Consider the following 24,852-nt stretch of genomic DNA (forward strand, 5'->3'; position numbering starts at 1 on the left):
ATGAAAGTTAGCTGATAAAAGTGCTCCGTCGCAATGTTTCGACCGTTAGAGGTCTTCTTTAGGCGTTGGAGCACGGTGAAAAAGTAAAAAAAAAAAAAGTAAAAAAAGTAAAAAAGTCTTGAAAAAGACTGTTAATTCAAAGAACTCAAACAGCTCAGTTCAAACAGCTAACAGATACAGCAGAACACCGCTGTGCTCCGGAACAGGAAGACGACGATCTCACCCCAATCCAAACTGGAGTGATGAGGATGATGATGTGTCAGCAGGGTCCGGTCAAGCTCCAACCTTCCGTCCTCTTAAATGAGGCACATGTGGCTTGCAGTTCCTTGTATGACCACTTGAGGATGGCTCCAAAAGAGCATTAGCTCAAAAAAATGGTTAAATAATGGAAACAAGCTAAAATTTTCAGGATGGGTCCACAAAAATGACTAGATTTACAGACTAAAACTCCCCGCAAATCTGCCTGGTGGTTTCTTCAAAATCCAAGATGGCGTCCAAAATGGCCACCATTTAATAATAATAATAAACAGATCTTTGCTTCTGGAAAGGTAAGGAATCAGATTTTAAGTGTCTGAATATAGGTTTTAGAGCAGGAGACACCATTAGCATGAGGATTTTGGGGTGAACCCTTTAGATAATATTCAGATTTTAACATTGTAGATCTCCATGTCATGGACAGTGCTGTGAATTCTTGTACTTATGACGCCTTATGTATAATCACCGTCACAGGCCAAAGCATTTGCTTCTAGATTGAAAAGCAAAAGTCCCATGGTAAAAAACAAAAAAATAAATAAAATTGTCTGTCAAAAATTTGAAAAATCTAAAGGGGAAATAATATGGAAATGATAATCAATGAAAACTGCTTGAAGATTTAATGGAATCCACTTTGGATTTTGATGTGATCACTAACTTGTCAGGAACTGTGGTGATGTGGCGCGGCAGGCAGGTAGACACCAGTGCAGACTCATGACTCAGATGGAGGATAATTAAAAGGTTTAAACAAATACAGGTGGCGGTACAGACAGTCTTAAGGTGGAGGTGTGGTCAGTAAACAAGCAGAGTTCCATCACGGGCACACAGGTACATAGGAGGTGGCAAAAACAGAGTTAAAAAAAAGGCTGCGTTCAGGCACGGAGAAGCAGGATAACTGGCTGAAACAAAAACATGGACAAGAATGGCAAAAAACACAGACAAAGGCAAGATACAGGAGGCTTGGCAGAGACTAAACTAGAACAGAACTTGACGTGGCTGGATTATAACAGATAATATAAAACCAAATGGCTTCAGCTTTAAAGCAAGATTCTGCAACATGGTGTGTGTGTGTGTGTGTGTGTGTGTGTGTGTGTGTGTGTGTGTGTGTGTGTGTGTGTGTGTGTGTGTGTGTGTGTGTGTGTGTGTGTGTGTGTGTGTGTGTGTGTGTGTGTGTGTGTGTAAAAATTGAGCAATAGATGAACACAGTGTTCATCTATTGCTCAATTATTAAACAGGTTACTAAGTCTTTAAACACACACACACACCGGTATGACCAGTATAAGTTTCGTTGTCCTAATTAATTCTCTTCTGATGCAGAAAAACAAGTGCCACTCCTCACACGGCCCTCCTCCTCCAGAGACTTAAACAGGTAAGGTCGACATTGTCTGAGACAGACGATGAAGAGAAATGTGTGCCAAAATGATGATGCACCTTAAAGCTACAGTGTGTAGGATTTCAGTGTTTATTAGCATTAATAAAATATAGCATTCATAACCATCTGTTTATTTGTGTATAATTAATTAATTACCTGCAACAATAAATCAATGTGTTCACACACACACACACACACCATGGAGGCCGCCATTTTGGTACGCAAGGGACTGGGAATCTACATTTTTTTTTACATGTTATGCTAATTGTTGGAAGATGTGAAGTATAAGTTATTGGAATGAATGTGAGTCCTGCAGAAAAACCCATTACAGTTATCAAACCTATAGTCCAAATCACCACCTTTAAAATATTTAGAAAAAAATTCTTCAGAATGTCCTTGCTCCACCCACTTGTCCAGATCCCCTCAAAATACCACAGTACCTCATCCTGACACAACACAGGATTCCAAAATAAATAAATAAATAAAATTCTGTTCATTGCTGCAAGCTGTTTAGTTTCCACTTACAGTGTTCTACCATAAATACTCAGGAGACAAGAATACGAGGTCTGTTAGAAAAGTATCCAACCTTATTATTTTTTTCAAAAACCATATGGATTTGAATCACGTGTGATTACATCAGACATGCTTGAACCCTCGTGGGCATGCAAGAGTTTTTTCACGCCTGTCGGTTACGTCATTTGCCTGTGGGCAGTCTTTGAGTGAGGAGTGGCCCACCCTCTCGTCGTTTTTTCATTGTTTAAGAATAGCTCAGAGACTGCTGCTTTGTTTGATAAAACTTTTTTCAAAAACTGTAAGGCACAACTGAGTGGACACCATTCGATAAATTCAGCTGGTTTTCGGTAAAACTTTTAACGGCTGATGAGAGATTTTGGTCTGGTAGTGTCACTTTTGAGGCGGCAGCGTCTCGCCGTTTCAAGTTGAAAACTTCCACATTTCAGGCTCTGTTGACCCAGGAAGTCGTCAGAGAACAGAGAACTTTCAGAAGAAGTCGGCATGAGGAGTTTATTCGGACATTCCATTGTTAACGGACATTTTGTAATGAAAGAACGTGCGGGCAGAGTCGCATGTCGGGCTGGACCCGACCGCGGGGGGTCGCGACAGGAAAAACACCTCCGTTGGAAACCTTAACGGGAAAGTAGGAACATGCCCAAGCTGTTAAACAATTTCTCAGTTACTCACTTGTTGAAAGCCATCAAAAGCCACCTGAATTTTACAAATGGTTTTCAACACGGAGGTGTTTTCCCTGTCGCGGCGCACACAGATTCGCCAAGTCGTCACAGAAACGACTCGGCGAATTTGCGCGCACGTCTTTCATTACAAAATGTCCTTAAACAGTGGAATGTCCGCATAAAGTCCTCATGCCGGCCTCTTCTGAATCTTCTCTGTTCTCTCACAACGTCCTGGGTGAATTAAGCCTTAAATTAGGATGTTTTCAGGTTGAAACAGGCCGACGACGGCTCCTGGAAGCGCTGCGCGACGTCCCGCTCCGTGGGAAGTCCTTACAGCGACAGAAACACCCCATAATCTCTCATCAGCCATTAAACGTTTCACCGAAAACCAGCTAAATTTCTCGAATAGTGTCCACTCAGATATTCCTCACAGGTCCAGAAAAAATTTTGATAAAGCAACACGCGCCGTCTCGAGCAGCGTGTGAAACAAAGGAATTCAGCCGAGAGGGCTGGACCACATCTCACTCAAGGCCTGCCCACAGGGAAATGACTTCACCGACACGCTTGAAAAAACTCACGCATGTGCACGAGGGTTCAAGCATGATTGGTGTAATCGCACGTCATTCAAATCCATATAGTTAAAAAAAATAAAAGTGTCGATTTCTTATCTAATACACCTCGTAATTTAAAAATTTTAATCCCTTGTGATAATGTACAGAATGTTACAAACATCTGTATCATGAAAGAGTGTATGGGTACGTAGATCTTGGATTCTGGTGCCAGAGGAAGGCAGGTGTGGAGCGTACTCCTGGATATCAGACAGGGACCGACTGATGGCGGTGGGGTGGAGGAGGTAGAGTCCAGGTTAGTGACTGCAAGCAGCACAGAGTTGAACCTTTCCTATTGGTTGTGAGTTGATGACTGACAGGGGATCAGCTGTTTCCTCTTAAAGATTACAGCTGTTATTGATGAGGTGAATAGGAATGAAAGCTTTGAAATCTGAGTCTCCCTGGCAGAACATACGTGACCTTACACTTCTTTTAAAACATCCTGACTCAGCTCATGATCTGCTCCACAATTTATGGAATCTGTTTCATAATCAGTACTTTTCACCAAAATTTAGTTCCGTAGTATTAGATCATTCCAGACTAGGTACCTCAGTGGATAAGAGGTGGGCTTTCAGTACATAGTCCTGGGTCTGAGTCCCTTTTATGCTAGCAGTCTAGGGATCATGGTGGTGGAAGAGGTTAGTGTGCTTGATTTGAAAACAGAAGGTCCTCATTGAAGGCCAGATGTCCATTCTACATGGACATCTGGAGATGCGCCAGGAAGGACATACTGTGGTGACCCCAAGTAAAACAGGAGAAGCCCAAATAAATTACTAGTTGTTTGATCATCTGATTAACCATAAGTACAACTGAACACAGAGGATCTGAAAGATTCTGCTGATGATTTGTTGGTTTACACTCAGATGAACTGAAGTAATCTCTTTTTGTTAAAGAAATCGGTAGGTGGGTTTACATTACCCTCAAAATTGTGCAGTTTGAATTGAAAATGCATTTAATAGAAACATATGAAGAGTTCAGATGCAAAACTCAGTAAGTTCTTTTTTTTTTTCAAATGGAGAAAAATGCAGTTGAAAATGGAGATTTAAAGGAAACCCTGTGTGGAAATGCACAGACGTTCATCAATATCACAAAAAAAGAGGTTTTTATGCTCATGTGAGGTACTTTTTCTGTACCATTTGATAAAAACGACAATAGAAACACTTTCCCGCTATTACAGGTCACATGATGTACAGAAAGGGTCACATGACATTGTAAAATACACAACATGATACATTTGGACGAAGTAAGAGACAGAAAGCTTCTTAAATGTTGACATCATGGCAATATTTGGATAAACAAAAAACAAACAAAATGGTATAATATTTAGCGGGACTTACTGATCCACCACCATGACTTTTGGATTTACAGTTCTCACGAAATCTTCATTAGAATGACTGTGATAGGGAGAGGACAAAACTCAGCAGTGGGATTCCACCACTCCGTGGACACACTGTCATTTCACAACTGCTTTATTATCGACATTCTGTATGTATCACTAAACGTTAGCACACCTCTGTAATGGAAACCCAGCTAGCATCACCCGCTCTATGGTGTGTGTTCTTACCGGTTCATTTATCAAGTCTTTGTTTTTATTTTCCTTGCAGAAACACCGCCAGGGTCCCTTTGGACAAACTCGGGTCTCGATCCCCAACACTGGACCAATGATGCTGCACCCGAATGGCTGCTGGATAACTACTCTCTGCTTCGCACGTTAGCCTCAGCTCATAGCTGTGACCGCTAACAGAATAGCATCAGACTGTCTGTTACTGTCCCATGGAAAAAAAATACAATAGACTGAACCTGCTACAGGCTGGTGCTACAAAACGGTGTCACCGACCGAACGCCCCTGCTCCCCCTTAAAAATTGGTCCCCCCTGCCTTCACTGTGCATGTGTCATTTCTGTGCATCAGCTGCGGTTCACCGATTATCAACTCGTTTCTGCTTCAAACTGCGCTCTAGTCATCATCTATCGCAGAAACAGATATCTAAAGCACACCACAATCATTTCCACATAAATTCAGCATTATTTCATAATAAAGGATGGAGGAAGCGATCGGAGCGCCACGGCCAGATGAGCTGCTGATGCTGTTTTCACTGCACCTCCGTCATTGCAAAGCGTCAGTAGCGACTCACCGATTATCGCCTCATTTCTGCTTAAAACTGACTTTAGAATGATTTAAGAGGTTTTACTTTGTCATCTGATGGCTAATAATCACATTACTCCCTTTGATCACTTTTGGTGTAGAGACTCAGTCTCAGACGAGCTGCTGTGGTCGCAAATGACGCATGCGCAGTGAAGACAAGGCGGACCAATTTTCGGTCTGCGACACCATTGTTACAAGCTGGTGTCACAGGCTGGGGATGTCTGCAAAAGCAAAACAACCACAGTGGCATTGGAAACACAAGGGCCCTATCTTGACAACCTATAGTGCATGATCTAAAGCACGTAGTGCAAGTTCACTTGGGTGCTTCTAACTGCAATCTAAAATATGGCACAGTACAAAAAGGGGTTGTAGGTCATCATTTAATTAGCAATGGGTGTGTTTGGGCATCTTCGGGAACATTTTAACAAACGTTTGCTCGTTAAAATGCACACACTGAGCTTATTTCTATGACAGTTACTAATAAAGCACTTTACGACAACATCCATCCATCCATTTTCTTCCGTTTTATCCGGAGTCGGGTCGGGGGAGCAGCAGTTCAAGCAAAGCTGCCCAGACCTCCTGATCCACACACACCTCCCCCAGCTCCTCCGAAGGAACCCCAAGGTGTTCCCAAGCCAGCCGAGAGACATAGTCCCTCTAGCATGTCCTGGGTCTTCCCCAGGGCCTCCTCCCAATGGGACTTGCCCGGAACACCTCTCCAGCGAGGCGTCCAGGGGGCATCTGGAAAAGATGCCCGAGCCACCTCAGCTGGCTCCTTTCGACGTGGAGGAGCAGCGGCTCGACTCCGAGCTCCTCCTGAGTGACCGATCTCCTCACCATATCTCTAAGGGAGCGCCCAGCCACCCTGTGAAGGAAACACATCTCGGCCGCTTGTACTCGCGATCTCATTCTTTCGGTCATGAGCCAAATCTCATGACCATAGGTGAGGGTCAGAACGTAGATCGATCGGTAAATCGAGAGCTTTGCCCCCCTGCTCAGCTCTCTCTTTACCACGACGGTCCAATACAGCGACTGCATCACTGCAGACGCTGCACTGATCCATCTGTTGATCTCACGCTCCATCCGTCCCTCGCTCGTGATAAAGACCCAGACATACTTAAACTCCTCCACTTGAGGCAAGGACCCCCCACCAACCTGAAGAGGGCAAGCCACCTTTTTCCGGTCGAGAACCATGGCCTCAGATTTGGAGGTGCTGATTTTCATCCCGGATGCTTCACACTTGGCTGCAAACTGCCCCAGTGCACGCTGAAGGTCCTGATTTGATGAAGCCAACAGAACCACATTGTCCGCAAACAACAGAGATATAATTCTGTGGTTCCCAAACCTGACCCCCTCTACACCCTGGCTGCGCCTAGAAATATTGTCCATAAAGGTAATGAACAGAACCGGTGACAAAGGGCAGCCCTGGCGGAGGCCAACGTGCACTGGAAACAGGTTTGACTTAGTACCAGCAATGCGAACCAAGCTCCTGCTGCGGTCGTACAGGGACCGGATAGCCCTTAGCAAAGGATCCCAGACCCCGTACTCCCGGAGCACTCCCCATAGGGTGCCCCGAGGGACACGGTCGAATGCCTTCTCCAGATCCACAAAGCACATGTGGACTGGTTGGGCGAACTCAATTTCAGTTTCAGTTTATTTTAATTTATATAGCACCAAATCACAACAGAGTTGCCTCAAAGCGCTTCACACAGGTAAAGTCTAACCTTACCAACCCCCAGAGCAACAGTGGTAAGGAAAAACTCCTTCTGAGGAAGAAACCTCAAGCAGACCAGACTCAAAGGGGTGACTCTCTGCTTGGACAATGCTACAAACATAAATTACAGAACAATTCACAGAACAGTTCATGGACGAATATACAAGAAATGCTATTGGCGCACAGGACAGGAGGGTCACCAATACAAATACAACTCCCATCTCTGTATGGAGCTGCACCTTTAAATAGAGAGAAGGAACAGAATCAGTCATCAGAAAGACAAAAAGTACTGTATAATTTGCCAGCATTAAACAACAAGAAAAACAGAAGAAATACTAAGGTGATCGCCGGCCACTAGCCCTAAACTTCACTAAAAGACCCAGGATTTAGGTAAAGTTGAGGCCGCAGCCCGCTTCAGTTACTAATAAATTAATTAAAAGAGTAAAAAGCGTAAAACAAAACTGTACCAGTATGCTAGCCATATGAAAGGGAAAATAAGTGCGTCTTATGTCTGGACTTGAACATCTCCACAGAATCTGACTGTTTTATTGATGCAGGGAGACCATCCCACAGAACAGGGGCAGGATAAGAGAAAGCTCTGTGACCCGCAGACTTCTTATTCACCTTAGGGACACAAAGTAGTCCTGCACCCTGAGAACGTAAAGCCCGGACCGGTACGTAAGGTTTAATTAAGTCAGCTAGGTAGGGAGGTGCCAGTCCATGAATAATTTTATAAGTTAGTAGCAGAACCTTAAAATCTGATCTCACTGGGACAGGAAGCCAGTGAAGGGATGCTAAAATGGGTGTAATGTGGTCGAACTTTCTGCTTCGTGTCAAAAGTCTGGCTGCAGCATTTTGAACCAATTGGAGAGCCCTAATGCTAGACTGCGGTAAACCAGAAAATAGAACATTGCAGTAGTACAATCTAGAAGAGATAAATGCATGGATCAGGGTCTTGGCATCAGCCATAATTATTATTATTATCAGCCTTAATTACGACCTTTGTCGATAATACTCCCATGAACCCTCGAACACCTGATGGAGGGTGTAGAGCTGGTCCAGTGTGCTGCGACCTGGACGAAAACCACACTGCTCCTCCTGAATCCGAGGTTCGACTATTGATCGAATTCTCCTCTCCAGTACTCTGGAATAGACCTTACCGGGGAGGCTGAGGAGTGTGATCCCCCTATAGTTGGAACACACCCTCCGGTCCCCTTTCTTAATCAGAGGGACCACCAGCCCAGTCTGCCAATCCAGAGGCACTGTCCCCGACTGCCACGTGATGTTGCAAAGGCGTGTCAACCAAGACAGTCCCACAACATCCAGAGACTTAAGGTACTCAGGAGGGATTTCATCGACCCCAGGAGCCTTCCCACTGAGGAGCTTTCTGACCACCTCGATGACTTCGGCCTGGGTGATGGATGAGTCCGCCTCTGAGTCCCCAGTCTCTGCTTCCTCTTCGAAGACGTGACATCGTCACTTTACGACAACAAAACATTATTTAACGGGCATTTGACTTATGTGTGTAGCAGCCAACAGGAAAATAAACAAAGTGCTTTAATCCACACGATTTGTCTTCACTTTTTATCACTGATTTTTCATCAAAACCTGAACCATCAACAGACAAACTTGGTGGGACTTGAAAGAGTTCTACCTCTTCTTTTTTTTAACACCCATTTTGAGACTAAACAAAGCTAATTTTGGTCAGCTGGTCAACTTCATACTGTGTTTATCGATTATGAATTCAGAACAGTAATGTGTTACAGACAAATGTGTTACACCCAACACTGAAGTCTCCACTGTAATTTATGAAGACAAGGTTTTTGTTGGTTTATGGCACAAACACGCGCTGCTGCCTCATGATAGCAACGCACCAACAATATACAGTACCATGTTATTGTGAGACGAGCATGACCATGGTGTACCGTTGAGCATGAGCATGTTTGCAATGTGACAATGGTTGGAAACTAGCATTTACAGTTTTGCTGCACTGTACACTGCTTTGCGCCAGGTGCAAGACAGGGCCCTTTATGTTAACCATGCCAGTAATATGTTACATGAAGCTGGTCTGGATCTTGGGTAACTTCTTGGTGTAAATTTGTGCCAAACATTCAATCTTACCCAATTTTGCTCTTCTGGATTTGCCTCTGTCTGGATTTGAATAGTTTGGAAGCTTTTGTACACTAAATTTTGTTTTGGATATTTTGTGCCACACCGAGCATCAGTCACACCCATTGGTGACATGCTTCCTCTCCTCCTCCAACTGCGATCAGTTTTTCACGCTACCCTGATTTTCTTGCATGCTTTGCACTTTTTGTCCTATTTCTCTGTGATGTGGCAAACAGTTAAAACCTGAATGTTACTATTTAAATCGACTCTTTTGTGAAAACAGAGTTTTTTTTTTTATTCTTATAAGTCTTATAAAAATTGCGTCTCCACAATTACATTAAAAAGTGTGCCCTTTGAGCTCCAGGTAGATGTCAGCTGAGTTTGAGGTGCTGTGTGTTTTGCACCTCAGTCTCCTGTCACCTTTGACCCCCATCACTTGCACTTTTTTCTTGTGCCCTGCTTTGCCTTCAGTACACGTTCACATAGCGACTTCGCCTTTACTTCGGCACTTTGGAGCAGTCCGCTCACCTTCCATGAAGGCCTAAACTACCTGTGATTTTGAATGACATGGATTCTTATTTTTCATTTATTTTACTGGTTCAGCACCAGACTGTACTTGAAGTGCAAAGATTTTACTCAACACACACACACACACACACACGATTTCACTTAGTTATGCACATACTTTACATTTAAATGTACAGTTTATTGTGAGAAACGGTAATATCAGCTGTGTAATAGTCTCACCTTTCTTGCAAATAATTTAATTTAGTGTGATTTTTGAAACTGTCAATCATGTGTTGCATTTGAAAAACAAAATGTTATGATTTTAAATACTTCGTAATTTTTTTCAAGTTTTGCTTGCATTATGATACGTAAATTAATGTAGTTCATAAATAAAGCACATGAAACGTATCTGCAGTGTTTCTTTGCTTTGTAGTACCACAGCAGATGAATTCATGTATCATTGTTGTGTATATATTGATTTCTTGAGACAGAAGTATGTGCAGAGAACTTGAAGTCCAAGAAAAAAATTCCACTTTGGGACAATAAAGTGTATTGTATTGTATCATAATATTGTATAAGTATCTTTCATTGTGTGATACATGTACAATTTGGCACACCTGTAATTCTTGGTTGACTTCTTGCAAAAATGCTGTTAGCTAATTAAATTTTCAAGATGGTGGCCATTTTTCAAGATGGCGGCCGGAAATATCTATTTTCGTTGTACTGTGGACTATAGGGGGATTGGACATTATCTTCAGGCAATATTTTCATGCTTTTTAAATGGATTATATGTGTTTTTAATAAGTGTACATGTAGAATGTGTGATAGTATTTGGGGTGTCAGGGTTTAGTAGTAGTTAATAGAGGTAGTTTTTTTTTTTTTTTTAAAGTCAGCTGTGTCCTTTGGATGGACACGAGTTCTCACTGCTCACCTAACTCAAAATCCTGAATAAACTGTAACAAGACAGTATTTACTTGCTGGCAAGTCAAGAATAAAAAAACAAAAATAACATGGGTCCAAGCACTGACCCTTGTGGGATGCCACTGCTAACACTTCTCCAGTCTGATTTAGCAACATTAACACATACTCCCTGTTCTCTGCAAAGATGTACGATGGTTTGTGTGATATTGTGGATTTTGAGATTAAATATTTTTCAATATATTGATTAAATAATATACAAGCCTCAATGAAAATCCACTGTAAAAACAAAAAACAAAACCTGCTTTTACTTGAAAACATTATTCATTTGTGTGAATCAGAGCTGTGTTAGCACTGAACAACTCACACTGAGTTCATCAAATTTTAATTGCGTTCATTTGCTTGTTGTATTATATGTGTTGTTGCAATCATAATGAAAGTAACCTAAACAAAAAAGAAATTTGCAAAAGTAATTGCAATTGCTTCTAAAAGTAATTGTGTTTGTATTTACACAATTTCCCCTGGGATTAATAAAGTATTCTGATTTGCAATTGCTTTTAAAAGTAATTGAATGTTTATCCAGTAATTTTTCCAATCACACAATAGTAATTGTAATTAATAGCTTTTAAATGGAATTTTTTTTGTAATGTACTAACATTGTCATTGCATCGGACTGAACTAGCATGATGGGATCAAACTAAATCTAAACATTACGTATTACTAAAATATTACATTAATACAACATGTTTTTATATGTGCATATTTTACTGAGTTGATACCTTACTCAAAGATGGTGCAAAAGGTCGAGAATGGTTTTTAAATAATCACTTTGATCAAAAAACAAATTGCAAATTGTAATTTATTTTGACTTAAGTGAAATAAGATACTAATCTTCAAAAAATAAAAATAAAAGTTTGCATCTGCCTTTCTGAGTTGAATGGAAGTACATACATAAGGTAGAATAACTTAATGAATTTGGGTTAAATAAGATGGGTCAAATTTAATTAAGCGTGTAGAGGGCAAAGCAAATTAAGTGTACTGAACTACCTAACCAAATGCTTTACTAAAGTTGATTTGGTCTGACTGTAAGCACCTGATGGCTTTCCTTTAGCAGTGACTGAGACGGAATTATCGAAAAAGATCCATGGAAATTGTCAGCGTGTTCCTTTTCAGAGTGTGGTTTACATGGTGGGGAATATAATATTTAAGTCATGTTCAGGGGTGAAATTAATTTGAAATTCTCATTCAGAAGTTCATATTGTTCTCCTCTTCTTGGTTTCATGCATCGTTGCAAAAACGGTTTTGATATTTTAGTCTCTGGAGCATAAGACACCATGATAAAACGAGGTAGAGGAAACATGACCCGGCCCAGAGGAAGCCCGGGGCCCTCATCTAGAGCCAGGTCTAGATGTAGGGCCCGTCAGCGAGCGCCTGGTGGCTGGGCTTGTCACGGAGCCCAGTTGGGCACAGTCCGAATAAGCCACATGGACTTTCCATCTCCACCCTGTGGGCTCACCACCCGCAGGGGGAACCGCTGGTGTTGGGTGCGCTGTCCTTTGGGTGGCAGTGAAAGTCACTTTTCCCTGGCTGAGCACTGCTACGTTGGAGTTTACTCCAGTAGACAAGAGGGTCGCCTCCCTGCATCTTCAGGTGGTGGGGAGAAAACTCTGACTGTTGTTTGTGTGTATGCACCGAACAACATTTTGGAGTATTCGGCCTTCTTGGAGTCCCTAAATGGAGTCCTATATGGGGCTCCGGTGGGGGACTCCATTGTTCTGCTGGGGGACTTCAACGCACACATGGGCAGTGACAGAGACACCTGGAGAGGTGTGATTGGGAGGAACGGCCTCCCTGATCTAAACCCGAATGGTCGTTTGTTACTGGACTTCTGTGCTAGTTACGGACTGTCCATAATGAACACCATGTTCGAACATAAGGATGCTCGTAAGTGTACATGGTACCAGAGCACCCTAGGCCGAAGATTGATGATCGATTTTGTGATTGTATCATCTAATTTGAGGCCGCATGTTCTGGACACTCGGGTGAAGAGAGGGGCAGAGCTGTCAACTGATCACCATCTGGTGGTGAGTTAGATCAGAGGGTGGGGGAGGACTTTGGACAGACCTAGTAAGCCCAAACGGATAGTGCAGGTGAACTGGGAACGTCTGGAGGAGCCCACTGTCCGACAGATCTTTAACTCACACCTCCGGCAGAGCTTCTGTAGCATCCCTGTGCAGGTTGGGGGCATTGAACCAGAATGGGCAATGTTCAAAGCTTCCATTGCTGAAGCTGCAGCGGGGAGCTGTGGCCTGAAGGTCTTAGGTGCCTCAAGGGGCGGCAACCCTCAAACACCGTGGTGGACACCAGTGGTCAGGGAAGCCGTCCGACTGAAGAAGGAGTCCTTCCGGGAAATGTTATCTCAGAGGACTCCAGATGCAGTTGCAAGGCACCGACAGGCCAGAAGGACAGCAGCCTCTGCTGTGAGGGAGGCAAAGCAGCAGGTGTGGGAAGAGTTCATAGCAACCATGGAGAAGGATTTTCAGTTGGCACCAAGGTGCTTCTGGCGGACCGTGAGGCACCTCAGGAGGGGAAAACGGGGAACCATCCAAGCTGTCTACAGTAAGGATGGCACTCTGTTGACCTCAATTGAGGATGTAATCCGGCGCTGGAATGAACACTTTGAGGAACTCCTGCATCAGACCGGAGTGTCATCTATAGTAGAGGCAGAGCTGGAAGCTGATGGAGGATTTTCATCAATTTCCCTGGTGGAAGTCACTGAGTTAGTTAAACAGCTCTGCAGTAGCAAGGCCACAGGGGTTGATGAGATCTGTCAGAAATGCTGAAGACTCTGAGTGTGGAGGGATTGTCTTGGATGAGATATCTCTTCAACATTGTGTTGAGGTCTGGGACAGTGCCTAAGGAGTGGCATACTGGGGTGGTGGTCCCCATATTTAAAAAGGGGGACCAGAGAGTGTGTGCCAACTACATGGGCATCACACTACTCAGCCTCCATGGTAAAGTCTACTCCAGGGTCCTGGAAAGGAGGGTTCGGCCGATAGTTGAACCTCAGATTGAAGAGGAACAATGCGGGTTCCGTCCTGGTCATGGAACAACCGACCAGCTCTTTACTCTCACAAAAATCCTGGAGGGGGCTTGGGAGTATTCCCACCCAGTCTACATGTGTTTTGTGGACTTGGAGAAGGTGTATGATCGGGTACTCCGGGAGATACTGTGGGAGGTGCTGCGGGAGTATGGAGTGAGGGGGTCCCTTCTCAGGGCCATCCAATCTCTGTACTCGCAAAGCAAGAGCCGTGTTCGGGTGCTCGGCAGTAAGTCAGACTTGTTTCTGGTGGAGGTTGACCTCCGCCATGGCTACGCCTTGTCACCAGTCCTGTTTGTGATATTCATGGACAGGATATCGAGGCGTAGTTGGGGGGGCGGGGGGGGGGGGTGTTCCAGTTTGGTGGGCTCAGGGTCTCATCACTGCTTTTTGCAGATGATGTGGTCCTGTTGGCTTCATCGACCAGTGACCTCCAACACTCACTGCATCGGTTTGCAGCTGAGTGTGAAGCAGCTGGGATGAGGATCAGCACCTCTAAATCTGAGGCCATGGTTCTCAGCAGGAAACCGATGGATTGTCTACTCCGGGTAGGGAATACGGTCTTGCCTCAAGTGAAGGAGTTCAAGTACCTCGGGGTCTTGTTCACGAATGAGGGGATGAAGGAGCATGAGATTGGCCGGAGAATCTGTGAAGCAGGGGCGATTGCATTCACTCTACTGTACTGTTGTGACGAAAAGGGAACTGACCCAAAAGGCGAAGCTCTCGATCTACTGGTAAATCTTCATTCCTACTCTCACCTATGGTCATGAGTGTTGGGTCATGATGGAAAGAACTAGCTCGCGGGTACAAGCAGCCGAAATGGGCTTTCTCAGGAGGGTGGCTGGTGTCTCCCTTAGGGATAGGGTGAGAAGTTCGGTCATGTGTGGGGAGCTTGGAGTAGAGTTGCTGCTCCTTCGCGTTGAAAGGAGCCAGCTAAGATGGTTCGGGCATCTGGTAAGGATGCCTCCAGGGCGCCTACTAAGGGAGGTGTTCCAGGCACGTCCATCTGGGAGGAGACCCCAGGTAAGACCCAGGACTAGGTGGAGAGATTATATCTCCACAATGGCCTGGGAACACCTTGGGATCCCCCAGTCAGAGGTGGTCAATGTGGCATGGGAAAGGGAAGTCTGGGGTCCCCTTCTGGAGCTGTTGCCCCCACGACCCGAACCTGGAAAAGCAGTTGAAGAAGAGTGATGAGTGAGTCTCTGGAACAGAAAGACTTTAGAAATACATGACATGGAAAAAGAACATCTGTTGTAATATTGACTTTCCACATGCGATCTTGTCTTATTATTTTTTTTTTTTTTTTCTTAAATACACCCCACTGTCAAGTTGTATTTCTACCTCCGACCTGCTGGTGCCGCTGAGCGCTGAGAGACTTGACTCTCTTCTTACAGCTCTCATCTACTGTTTCTGCTGGCCATAGAGAGCAAACAGGACGCTTAGCGTCTTTCTGCAATGTTTCATCCGCCATCTTGGAAAGGGATTTATCGGCCGTTTTCGACCCGCTGCTGCAACTCGAAGATCCACAAATCAGACCACAAGTGTTCAAACCTCAAAACCCAATCAGATAAAAAGTTTTAAATATAGTATATGTTCAGCAAATAGTTTATAATATATACTTATAATAAGTATAACAGGAACTTTTATAAAGTATTCTTGACCTCAACCTACATCTATCTATCTATCTATCTATCTATCTATCTATCTATCTATCTATCTATCTATCTATCTATCTATCTATCTATCTATCTATCTATCTATCTATCTATCTATCTATCTATCTATCTAATTTTGTATGATGTATGCTTTATTCACTGTATGTTATTGCGATGAATTAAAGCCGCTCTGTATAATGATGAATTGTTTTTATTGTTTTGCAGTTTGTGTTTCATCTGTTGTTTCCATCTTATTTATAAAGATTTTAAAATGTTTGTAATATATTGTTTAATAATTTCATTGAATAAAAGTATTCTAACAATTCTATGATGTCCCCTTAATTTATTGTTGTTGTTGTTGTTGTTGTTGTCACTCCTTCTGTCCAGAGTTTAGTGACTTTCAGGTGCTTCCTGCTAAGACATGTTTTTAAAATAACTGTATTATAATGTGATGTTTTTATTATCTTGCCATTTGTCTTGGTGCAATAAAGCCAATTAATATTCACATTTAACCTCACATGGTTCTTTATATGTACTGTGTGTGGTCTGAAGCAAATTTTGGAATCATAACTTTTTTTTCACAATATAGATTTTTTTCCCCCCCATAATCATAATCCACTGAAAGATTGAATGGTATCTTCTCCCAGATAACATATCAATCAATCAATCAATTTTTTTTATATAGCGCCAAATCACAACAAACAGTTGCCCCAAGGCGCTTTATATTGTAAGGCAAGGCCATACAATAATTATGTAAAACCCCAACGGTCAAAACGACCCCCTGTGAGCAAGCACTTGGCTACAGTGGGAAGGAAAAACTCCCTTTTAACAGGAAGAAACCTCCAGCAGAACCAGGCTCAGGGAGGGGCAGTCTTCTGCTGGGACTGGTTGGGGCTGAGGGAGAGAACCAGGAAAAAGACATGCTGTGGAGGGGAGCAGAGATCAATCACTAATGATTAAATGCAGAGTGGTGCATACAGAGCAAAAAGAGAAAGAAACACTCAGTGCATCATGGGAACCCCCCAGCAGTCTAAGTCTATAGCAGCATAACTAAGGGATGGTTCAGGGTCACCTGATCCAGCCCTAACTATAAGCTTTAGCAAAAAGGAAAATTTTAAGCCTAATCTTAAAAGTAGAGAGGGTGTCTGTCTCCCTGATCTGAACTGGGAGCTGGTTCCACAGGAGAGGAGCCTGAAAGCTGAAGGCTCTGCCTCCCATTCTACTCTTACAAACCCTAGGAACTACAAGTAAGCCTGCAGTCTGAGAGCGAAGCGCTTTATTGGGGTGATATGGTACTACGAGGTCCCTAAGATAAGATGGGACCTGATTATTCAAAACCTTATAAGTAAGAAGAAGAATTTTAAATTCTATTCTAGAATTAACAGGAAGCCAATGAAGAGAGGCCAATATGGGTGAGATATGCTCTCTCCTTCTAGTCCCCGTCAGTACTCTAGCTGCAGCATTTTGAATCCCTATATTAACTAATATCCCTGCTACACTCTCATTCTTAATCCTATATCGTTCCATGCTTATCCTTGGATTCTGTAGTGTGAAGCTGATGAGTCTACGAGTCCCCATGGATGGGACTCCAGTCTGATGCAGGTTACGTTCCCAGTCAAACCAGACAGACCGAGTGTCTTATTCAAGGACACAAACAGCCTGCATGAAAATTCAGTAAGGTATATCTTATATATTATATTCCAATTCTAAGGTGGAACTATGCTAGTATAAAGGTACATCTAAATATCTAAAATGGAGAGTAAAATAGGAGAGTAGAAAAGAACCAGAGATGGTATGACCAGGAATCTGACCCAGGTCAAGATGTCCTCTTGAGACCCAGCAGTGCATTTTTTTTTTTTTTCGTCCTCTGTTTCATTGCTTTATTTTAAAATAATTATTCGGTGAGCACTAGATCCTGTGGTCCACTTCAAAGGACAAAAACTAAACAAAAATAAATATTTCTGACAGTTTATGTTGTTTTTTTATGAAGGGTCCTTGAATTTTAACCACATTCAGTATTTACTGTTTTCACTTTTAACCACATTAATTGTTTTACTGCTTTCATTTTCACCACATTTAAATTTTACTGCTTTCATTTTTATCACAATCTATGTTTTACTGCGTTCATATTTACCACATTCAATATTTCAATTAATTTTGATCACTTTGACCCTTATTTAATGAAAAAAGTAGAAATTGCAACACTTTTAGTTTTGTGGATCTCAGGACGAATTAACTCAAAGTTAGAGCTGCTGTTGATCTGCAATAAAGGTTTTTTTTTTTAACATAACATTGTGTCCTTTTGTATCACTTTATGTAGTGTGCTTTTAGTATACTTTGTATATAGTTATTTATACGTACAATAAAATGAATTATGAATTATTAATGCAAAATGAGATCAACAGCATGCCGCCGGCTGTATGACCTGATGATTAAACGTTTCTGATACTTTTTGTAGTGTAAACATAAAAAAAAACACTTCCCCGTTGTGGGACTTCATTCTATTACCCACCCAAGATGGCGGTCGTAGCTGTTCTCCCCCCCCCCCCCCCCCCCCCCCCCCTTCACCGGCTTGCTCTGCTTCGGTTTACGTCTATGGTGCTAGCTGCGCAGTGATTGGCTGGTTTCCAGTCTTTCCTGCTACGTCGTTTAGTAGGTTCGTGTTTGCGGATTCCGTGAAGAGGTTCGGTTACTTTTAGACGAAAAACCTGCACGCGTTCAGTTACCGGTTCTTTCGGGTGTTTGTGGAAGCAGATTTTCAAAAAAGTCAGACATGGAGCAGAAAAACCAGCCGTCCAGCTGCGCGACAAACGGCGAGAAGCAGAGAAAAGTGGCTCTGGTCACCGGTATCACCGGACAGGTACGTCAGTCCGTGACGTTCCTCACTGTGAGGTCACAAAGCCTTCTTTGTGATGGCTTTTAAATTGACTAAAAGTGTGACAGTCCTCACGTGGTGATTAAAAAAAAAACATATATATTGTATTTATATCACATTCTATGAGTCAATAATAATTAAAAAGGCACATTTTCCTCCCACATTTGAACATTTTGTATTAAATTGTTCATAACTAATGATGTAATATATATTACTGATTGTCTGTCATTTGATGTTTTTTTTGTTTGGTTGTGATTATTGTCAATATCATCCCACAGAGAGATAGTGGAGGTCATTTGATTAATTTTTTTAATGTAAGTGACAGTGTAGAATATCAAACATTAAATTATATAAATCATTCATAATTAACCTAAAGGTCTAGTTTTCATTCATTGACTGTAGAGCAGAGGTTTCAAACTGATTCCAGAAAGGGCAAAGAGGGTGCAGGTTTAATCAAGGTCATAGGTCATAGACCAAAGGGGCAAAATTAGGAAAATCTTGGAAAAACCCCTGTCTGTAACACTGAACAAATTTTAAAAAAATCCATAACGCTGTCAAAAAACAAATTTCTTTTATATGTGAGAGTGTTGTGTAGGATGGTATCCTTTATAAACTGGCCAAGTTTGATTCTGATCTGATCCAGTTTACAGATTTTGTGGCCAATTAAATATAACATTGAAAACCACATTTAATGTATATTTTACATTATATCTTAAATAAACATGCTCCAATCACTCTCAGTTTGAAAGTGAGGTGCAGACGGTCACTCACTGTCACCTGACAAGGTTTGATACGGATTTGATCCGGATTGTGGATTTTGTGGACATTTTAATTTAATATTGATGTTGTACATTTGTTGTACATTTTGCATTGTATCTCAATCAAAAGTGCCTCAAGCACTCGCATTTGTGACAATGAGGTGCAAACTGGCACTCTCAATGAATAGACTAAGTTTTATCCATATCTGATCTGTATTGTGGATTTAGCAGATATTTGATTGATTTTAACATTGAAAAGACCATTTGGTCTATATTTTGCATGATATTTTAGTTTAAGAAAAGTCACTTCTAAAAGCATTTTGGTCTTGAATTTTTTTTTTCCAAGATAAAAATTTGTGGAATTGGAAACGTGTTAGTGGAGGTTTGCGCTCTACGAGCGGTGATTGTCCTGACAGATGGCAGAACCTGTGTGACTTGTGTGGAGGTATGAGGTTTATTGCTTTGATTGGCAGCAGGTCGGGCACATCTGCATGCATCACATTAACAGCTGGATTGTGCAAGTGCCTCTTCCTTTTTTCTGTTTTTCATCCATGCTTTGTGCGGAGATCCAGGAGATTTTTGACATTGTGTGTCTTTCTGGGTGATACAGATGTATGAAAAAGTTTGGGCACCCTGATAATTTTTATGATTTTCCTTTATAAATCATTGGTTGTCTGAATCAGAAATTTCAGTTAAATATATAGCAGATGAACACACTGATATTTGAGAAGTGAAATGAAGTTTCTAGTATTTACAGAAAGTGTGCAATAATTATTTAAACAAAATTTGGCAGGTGCACAAATTTGGGCACCCTTGTCATTTTATTGATTTCAATACATTTACCACTAATTATTGGAACACAGAATTGGTTTAGTAAGCTCATTGACCCTTGACCTCCTTACACAGGTGAATCCAAGCATGAGAAATGGTATTTAAGGTGGCCATTTGCAAATGTTTACCCTCTGTTGTGTGGGCCGCTGAAGAGGAGGTACTGCTGGCCCACCACCAGAGGGCGCCCTGCCTGAAGTGCGGGCTTCAGGCACGTGAGGGCGCCGGAGCAACCGGGAGTGGCAGCTGTCACTCATCAACAACGCCAGCTGTCACTCATCATCATCATCCACACCTCCATAAGAGCCGTGCAGCATCTTTACCTCACTGCCGAGAAATCGTCTACCGAACAAGTAAACGTCTCAGCCTTTTTGGTGCCATACAGTGGTAACGTCTTTACTGCTGTGCTTGACTGACATTAATTCTGAGTTTGCAGACTCTGTTTAGTGTGACTTCAGGATCTGTACTAGCTCTGTGAGAATTGTGATTGAGAGGTGGAGGTGCTTTCCACCTTTATGTTGAACTGTTTGCTGGGTGTTCACGCACCCACCATCACCTGTCTGTTCTTCCTGCCAGCAGTACCCGATCTGACTGCTGGAGGTAGTGGCCACCTGGGGACCCAGCGCTTGGTGGCTCCAGGATTGCTTCAGGTCCGGTAGAGTGGAAGGCGTGTGGGATCCTGCTCTTTTCTGGACGGGCGTCTTCTATCCTCGAGCCTGCTCACACATCACCGTAACTAATTTGACTGTTGATCTCAATTGTGTTGTCTGTTGCTCTGTTGTGCACATTCACAACATTAAATTGTTATATTTGGCTTATTCCATTGTCCGTTCATTTGCTCCCCCTGTTGTGGGTCCGTGTTCCTACACTTTTCACAACAAGATTTCTCGGCCAGCGTCATGGATCCCGAGGGGCGTCGACCATCGAGTGAACCGCCAATGGAAACACAGGGTGCACAGGCGTCGGCAGGAGGCGTGTTAGGAGAGCTGCAGCAAATCTTAACCACCTTCACTGCTCGGTTGGATTTAGTAACCGAGCAGAACGTCATGCTCAATCGGAGGATGGAGGCTCTCACCGCCCAGGTGGAAGCGCGCACTCCAGGCGCTGCTGCAGCACCTCCTCCAGCCGACCGAGCACAAAATACAGACATTCCAGTGGTGATTCAACGAACCCCCCCCCCCATCCCCTGAAGCATACATAAGCCCACCGGAACCGTACGGAGGTTGTGTCGAGACGTGCGTGGACGTCTTAATGCAGTATTCGCTCGTCTTTGCACAACGTCCCGTCATGTACGCGTCAGATGCTAGCCGGGTGGCATATGTCATCAGTTTGCTTCGAGGAGAGGCACGCGCCTGGGCTACGGCGCTCTGGGAGCAAAACTCATGGCTCCTAACGACATATACTGGGTTTGTGAGGGAGTTTAAACAAGTGTTTGATCATCCCAATAGAGGCGAGACCGCTTCGACTGTGCTGCTGTCTATGAGACAGGGACATCGGAGTGCAGCCGAGTACGCAGTCGACTTCCGCATCGCGGCTGCGAGGTCTGGCTGGAATAACGTTGCACTCCGCGCCGCCTTCGTAAATGGACTGTCTCCGGTCCTGAAGGAGCACCTGCTAGCTAAGGATGAGCCGCGGGATTTTGACGGGCTTGTTGACCTGGTTATACGGTTGGACAACCAGTTAGAAGAACACCGTCGGGAGCGGGGCGAAGGGCGTGGCCGGGCACGAGCCGTCCCTCTTCCTTCCGGGTCCGAAAGGGTGCCGCCGTCCCCACGCTCCATAGTCGGAGAGCTCCGTGGAGCCACAGCTCCCCCTGCTGACGAAAGCTATGGACACGAGCAGGGCCAAAGTAAAATCACATGACAGACAACGGAGGCTGGCTCGCGGGGAGTGTTTTTTCTGTGGCTCTGATGAGCACATACAAAGAAACTGCCCCATACGGTTAAACTTCAGCACCCGCCCTTAGAGACTGGATTAAGGGTGGGCCATAACATCCACACGGGAAAAGCCCGTAGATCAGCACGCATCCCAGTGACGATCCTTTGTGGGGATCTTACCCTTCACGCCCCAGCACTGGTGGACACGGGGTCTGAAGGGAATCTGCTGGACAGCAGATGGGCCAAGGAGGTAGGGCTCCCTCTAGTGGCACTACCTTCCCCATTGAAGGTACGGGCACTAGATGGCACCCTTCTCCTATTAATCACACACCAGACACAACCAGTGACATTGGTGGTGTCTGGAAATCACAGGGAGGAGATTGTGTTTTATATAACACCTTCTACCTCCCGAGTGATTTTGGGGTTTCCATGGATATTAAAGCACAATCCCCGGATTGATTGGCCATCTGGGGTAGTGACGCAGTGGAGCGACACCTGCCACCGGGAATGTTTAGGATCCTCGGTTCCACCCGGTGTGACAGCTAATGAGGAGGTTAAAGTCCCCCCCAATCTGTCAGCGGTGCCTGAGGAGTACCATGATCTTGCTGACGTCTTCAGCAAAGATCTGGCGCTCGCTCTTCCCCCGCACCGTCCGTACGATTGTGCCATTGATTTGATCCCAGGCGCTGAGTACCCGTCCAGCAGGCTGTACAACCTCTCTCGTCCTGAGCGCGAATCAATGGAGACCTACATCCGGGACTCCTTAGCTGCCGGGTTGATCCAGAACTCCACCTCCCCGATGGGTGCAGGTTTCTTTTTTGTGGGCAAAAAGGACGGCGGACTCCGTCCATGCATAGACTACAGAGGGCTGAACGAAGTCACGGTTCGTAATCGATACCCGCTGCCTCTGTTAGATTCTGTGTTCACATCCCCTGCATGGAGCCCAAATTTTCACCAAATTGGATCTTAGAAATGCGTACCACCTGGTTCGGATCCGGAAGGGAGACGAGTGGAAGACGGCATTTAACACCCCGTTAGGTCACTTTGAGTACCTGGTCATGCCATTCGGCCTCACCAATGCGCCCGCGACGTTCCAGGCATTGGTTAATGACGTCTTGCGGGAGTTCCTGCACCGGTTCGTCTTCGTATACCTGGACGACATCCTCATCTTCTCCCCGGATCCTGAGACCCATGTCCAGCATGTACGTCAGGTCCTGCAGCGGTTGTTGGAGAACCGGCTGTTTGTGATGGGCGAGAAGTGCGAGTTCCACCACATTTCTTTGTCCTTCCTGGGGTTCATCATCTCTTCCAACTCCGTCGCAACCGATCCGGCCAAGGTTGCGGCGGTGAGGGATTGGCCCCAACCGACTAGCCGTAGGAAGCTGCAACAGTTCCTCCGCTTCGCAAATTTCTACCGGAGGTTTATTAAGGGCTGTAGCCAGGTAGTTAGCCCTCTGACGGCCCTGACCTCCACTAAAGTCCCCTTCACCTGGTCGGATCGGTGCGAAGCCGCGTTTAGGGAGTTGAAACGTCGGTTCTCGTCTGCACCCGTTCTGGTGTAGCCCGATCCCAATCGCCAGTTTGTTGTTGAAGTGGATGCCTCTGACTCAGGGATAGGAGCCGTGCTGTCCCAGAGCGGAGAGTCCGACAAGGTTCTCCATCCATGTGCCTATTTTTCCCGTAGGTTGACCCCGGCGGAGCGGAACTATGACGTAGGCATTCGGGAACTTCTTGCGGTGAAAGAGGCTCTTGAGGAGTGGAGACACCTGTTGGAGGGAGCTGCGGTACCATTTACGGTTTTCACGGACCATCAGAACCTGGAGTACATCCGGACCATGAAGTGTCTGAACCCCAGGCAAGCCCGCTGGTCACTGTTCTTTCGGCGATTTGACTTCCGGATTACCTACCGCCCCGGGACCAAGAACCAGCGATCTGATGCCCTGTCCCGGGTCCATGAAGAGGAGGTCAAGGTTGAGCTGTCAGATCCACCGGAACCTATCATCCCCGAGTCCACTATCGTGGCAGCCCTCACCTGGGACATGGAGAAGACCGTCCGGGAGGCCCTGGCACGGAACCCGGACCCGGGGACCGGCCCAAGGAACAGACTCTACGTCCCACCGGAAGCCAGAGCTGCAGTCCTGGACTTCTGTCACGGGTACAAGCTCTCTGTCACCCAGGGGTGCGAAGAACCGTGGCAGTGATCAGGCAGCGCTTCTGGTGGGCGTCTATGGAAGCCGACGTCCGGGAATATGTCCAGGCCTGCACCACCTGCGCCAGGGGAAAGGCAGACCACCAACGGGCACAGGGTCTCCTCCAGCCGTTACCTGTGCCCCACTGCCCCGGTCCCACATCGGCCTGGACTTCGTCACAGGCCTCCCGCCGTCCCAGGGCATGACCACCATCCCCACGATAGTGGTCCGGTACTCCAAGGCGGCTCACTTCGTGGCCCTCCCGAAGCTCCCAACGGCCCAGGAGACTCAAGACCTCCTGGTCCACCACGTCGTACGTCTGCATGGGATTCCATCCGATGTCGTCTCTGACCGTGGTCCCCAGTTCTCCTCGCAAGTCTGGAGGAGTTTCTGTAGGGAACTGGGGGCCACCGTGAGCCTCTCGTCCTGGTACCATCCCCAGACCAACGGACAGGTAGAGCAGGCCAACCAAGAATTGGAACAGGCCCTTCGCTGTGTGACCTCGGTGCACCCGACGGCCTGGAGCAACCATCTGGCCTGGATCGAGTACGCACACAACAGTCAAGTTTCGTCTGCCACCGGCCTCTCCCCGTTTGAGGTGTGTTTGGGGTACCAGCCCCCATTGTTTCCACTTGTGGAGGAAGAGGTCGGTGGTGCCCTCGGTCCAGGCCCATCTGAGGCAGTGCCGTCGGGTGTGGCGCTCTGCCCGCTCTGCCCTGCTCAAAGCCCGGATGAGGGCCAAGGCCCATGCAG

The 24,852-nt window shown here is 45.0% G+C and overlaps 1 protein-coding gene across 3 annotated transcripts in view; it reads left to right on the forward strand.

Moving 5' to 3' along the window:
- Positions 1-18,207: 18,207 nt before the first annotated feature.
- The window catches only part of gmds (GDP-mannose 4,6-dehydratase), a 357,438-nt gene continuing 350,793 nt past the window's right edge, over positions 18,208-24,852 (forward strand). For all 3 annotated transcript variants that reach the window (XM_034179366.1, XM_034179365.1, XM_034179367.1), the window contains exon 1: positions 18,208-18,432. In XM_034179366.1, the coding sequence (XP_034035257.1) occupies positions 18,346-18,432 (87 nt within the window). In that variant the 5' untranslated portion in view covers positions 18,208-18,345. The remainder of the gene's footprint in view (positions 18,433-24,852) is intronic.

This window comes from Thalassophryne amazonica, chromosome 10, assembly GCF_902500255.1.
Source record: "Thalassophryne amazonica chromosome 10, fThaAma1.1, whole genome shotgun sequence".
Classification (NCBI taxonomy): Eukaryota; Metazoa; Chordata; class Actinopteri; order Batrachoidiformes; family Batrachoididae; genus Thalassophryne; species Thalassophryne amazonica.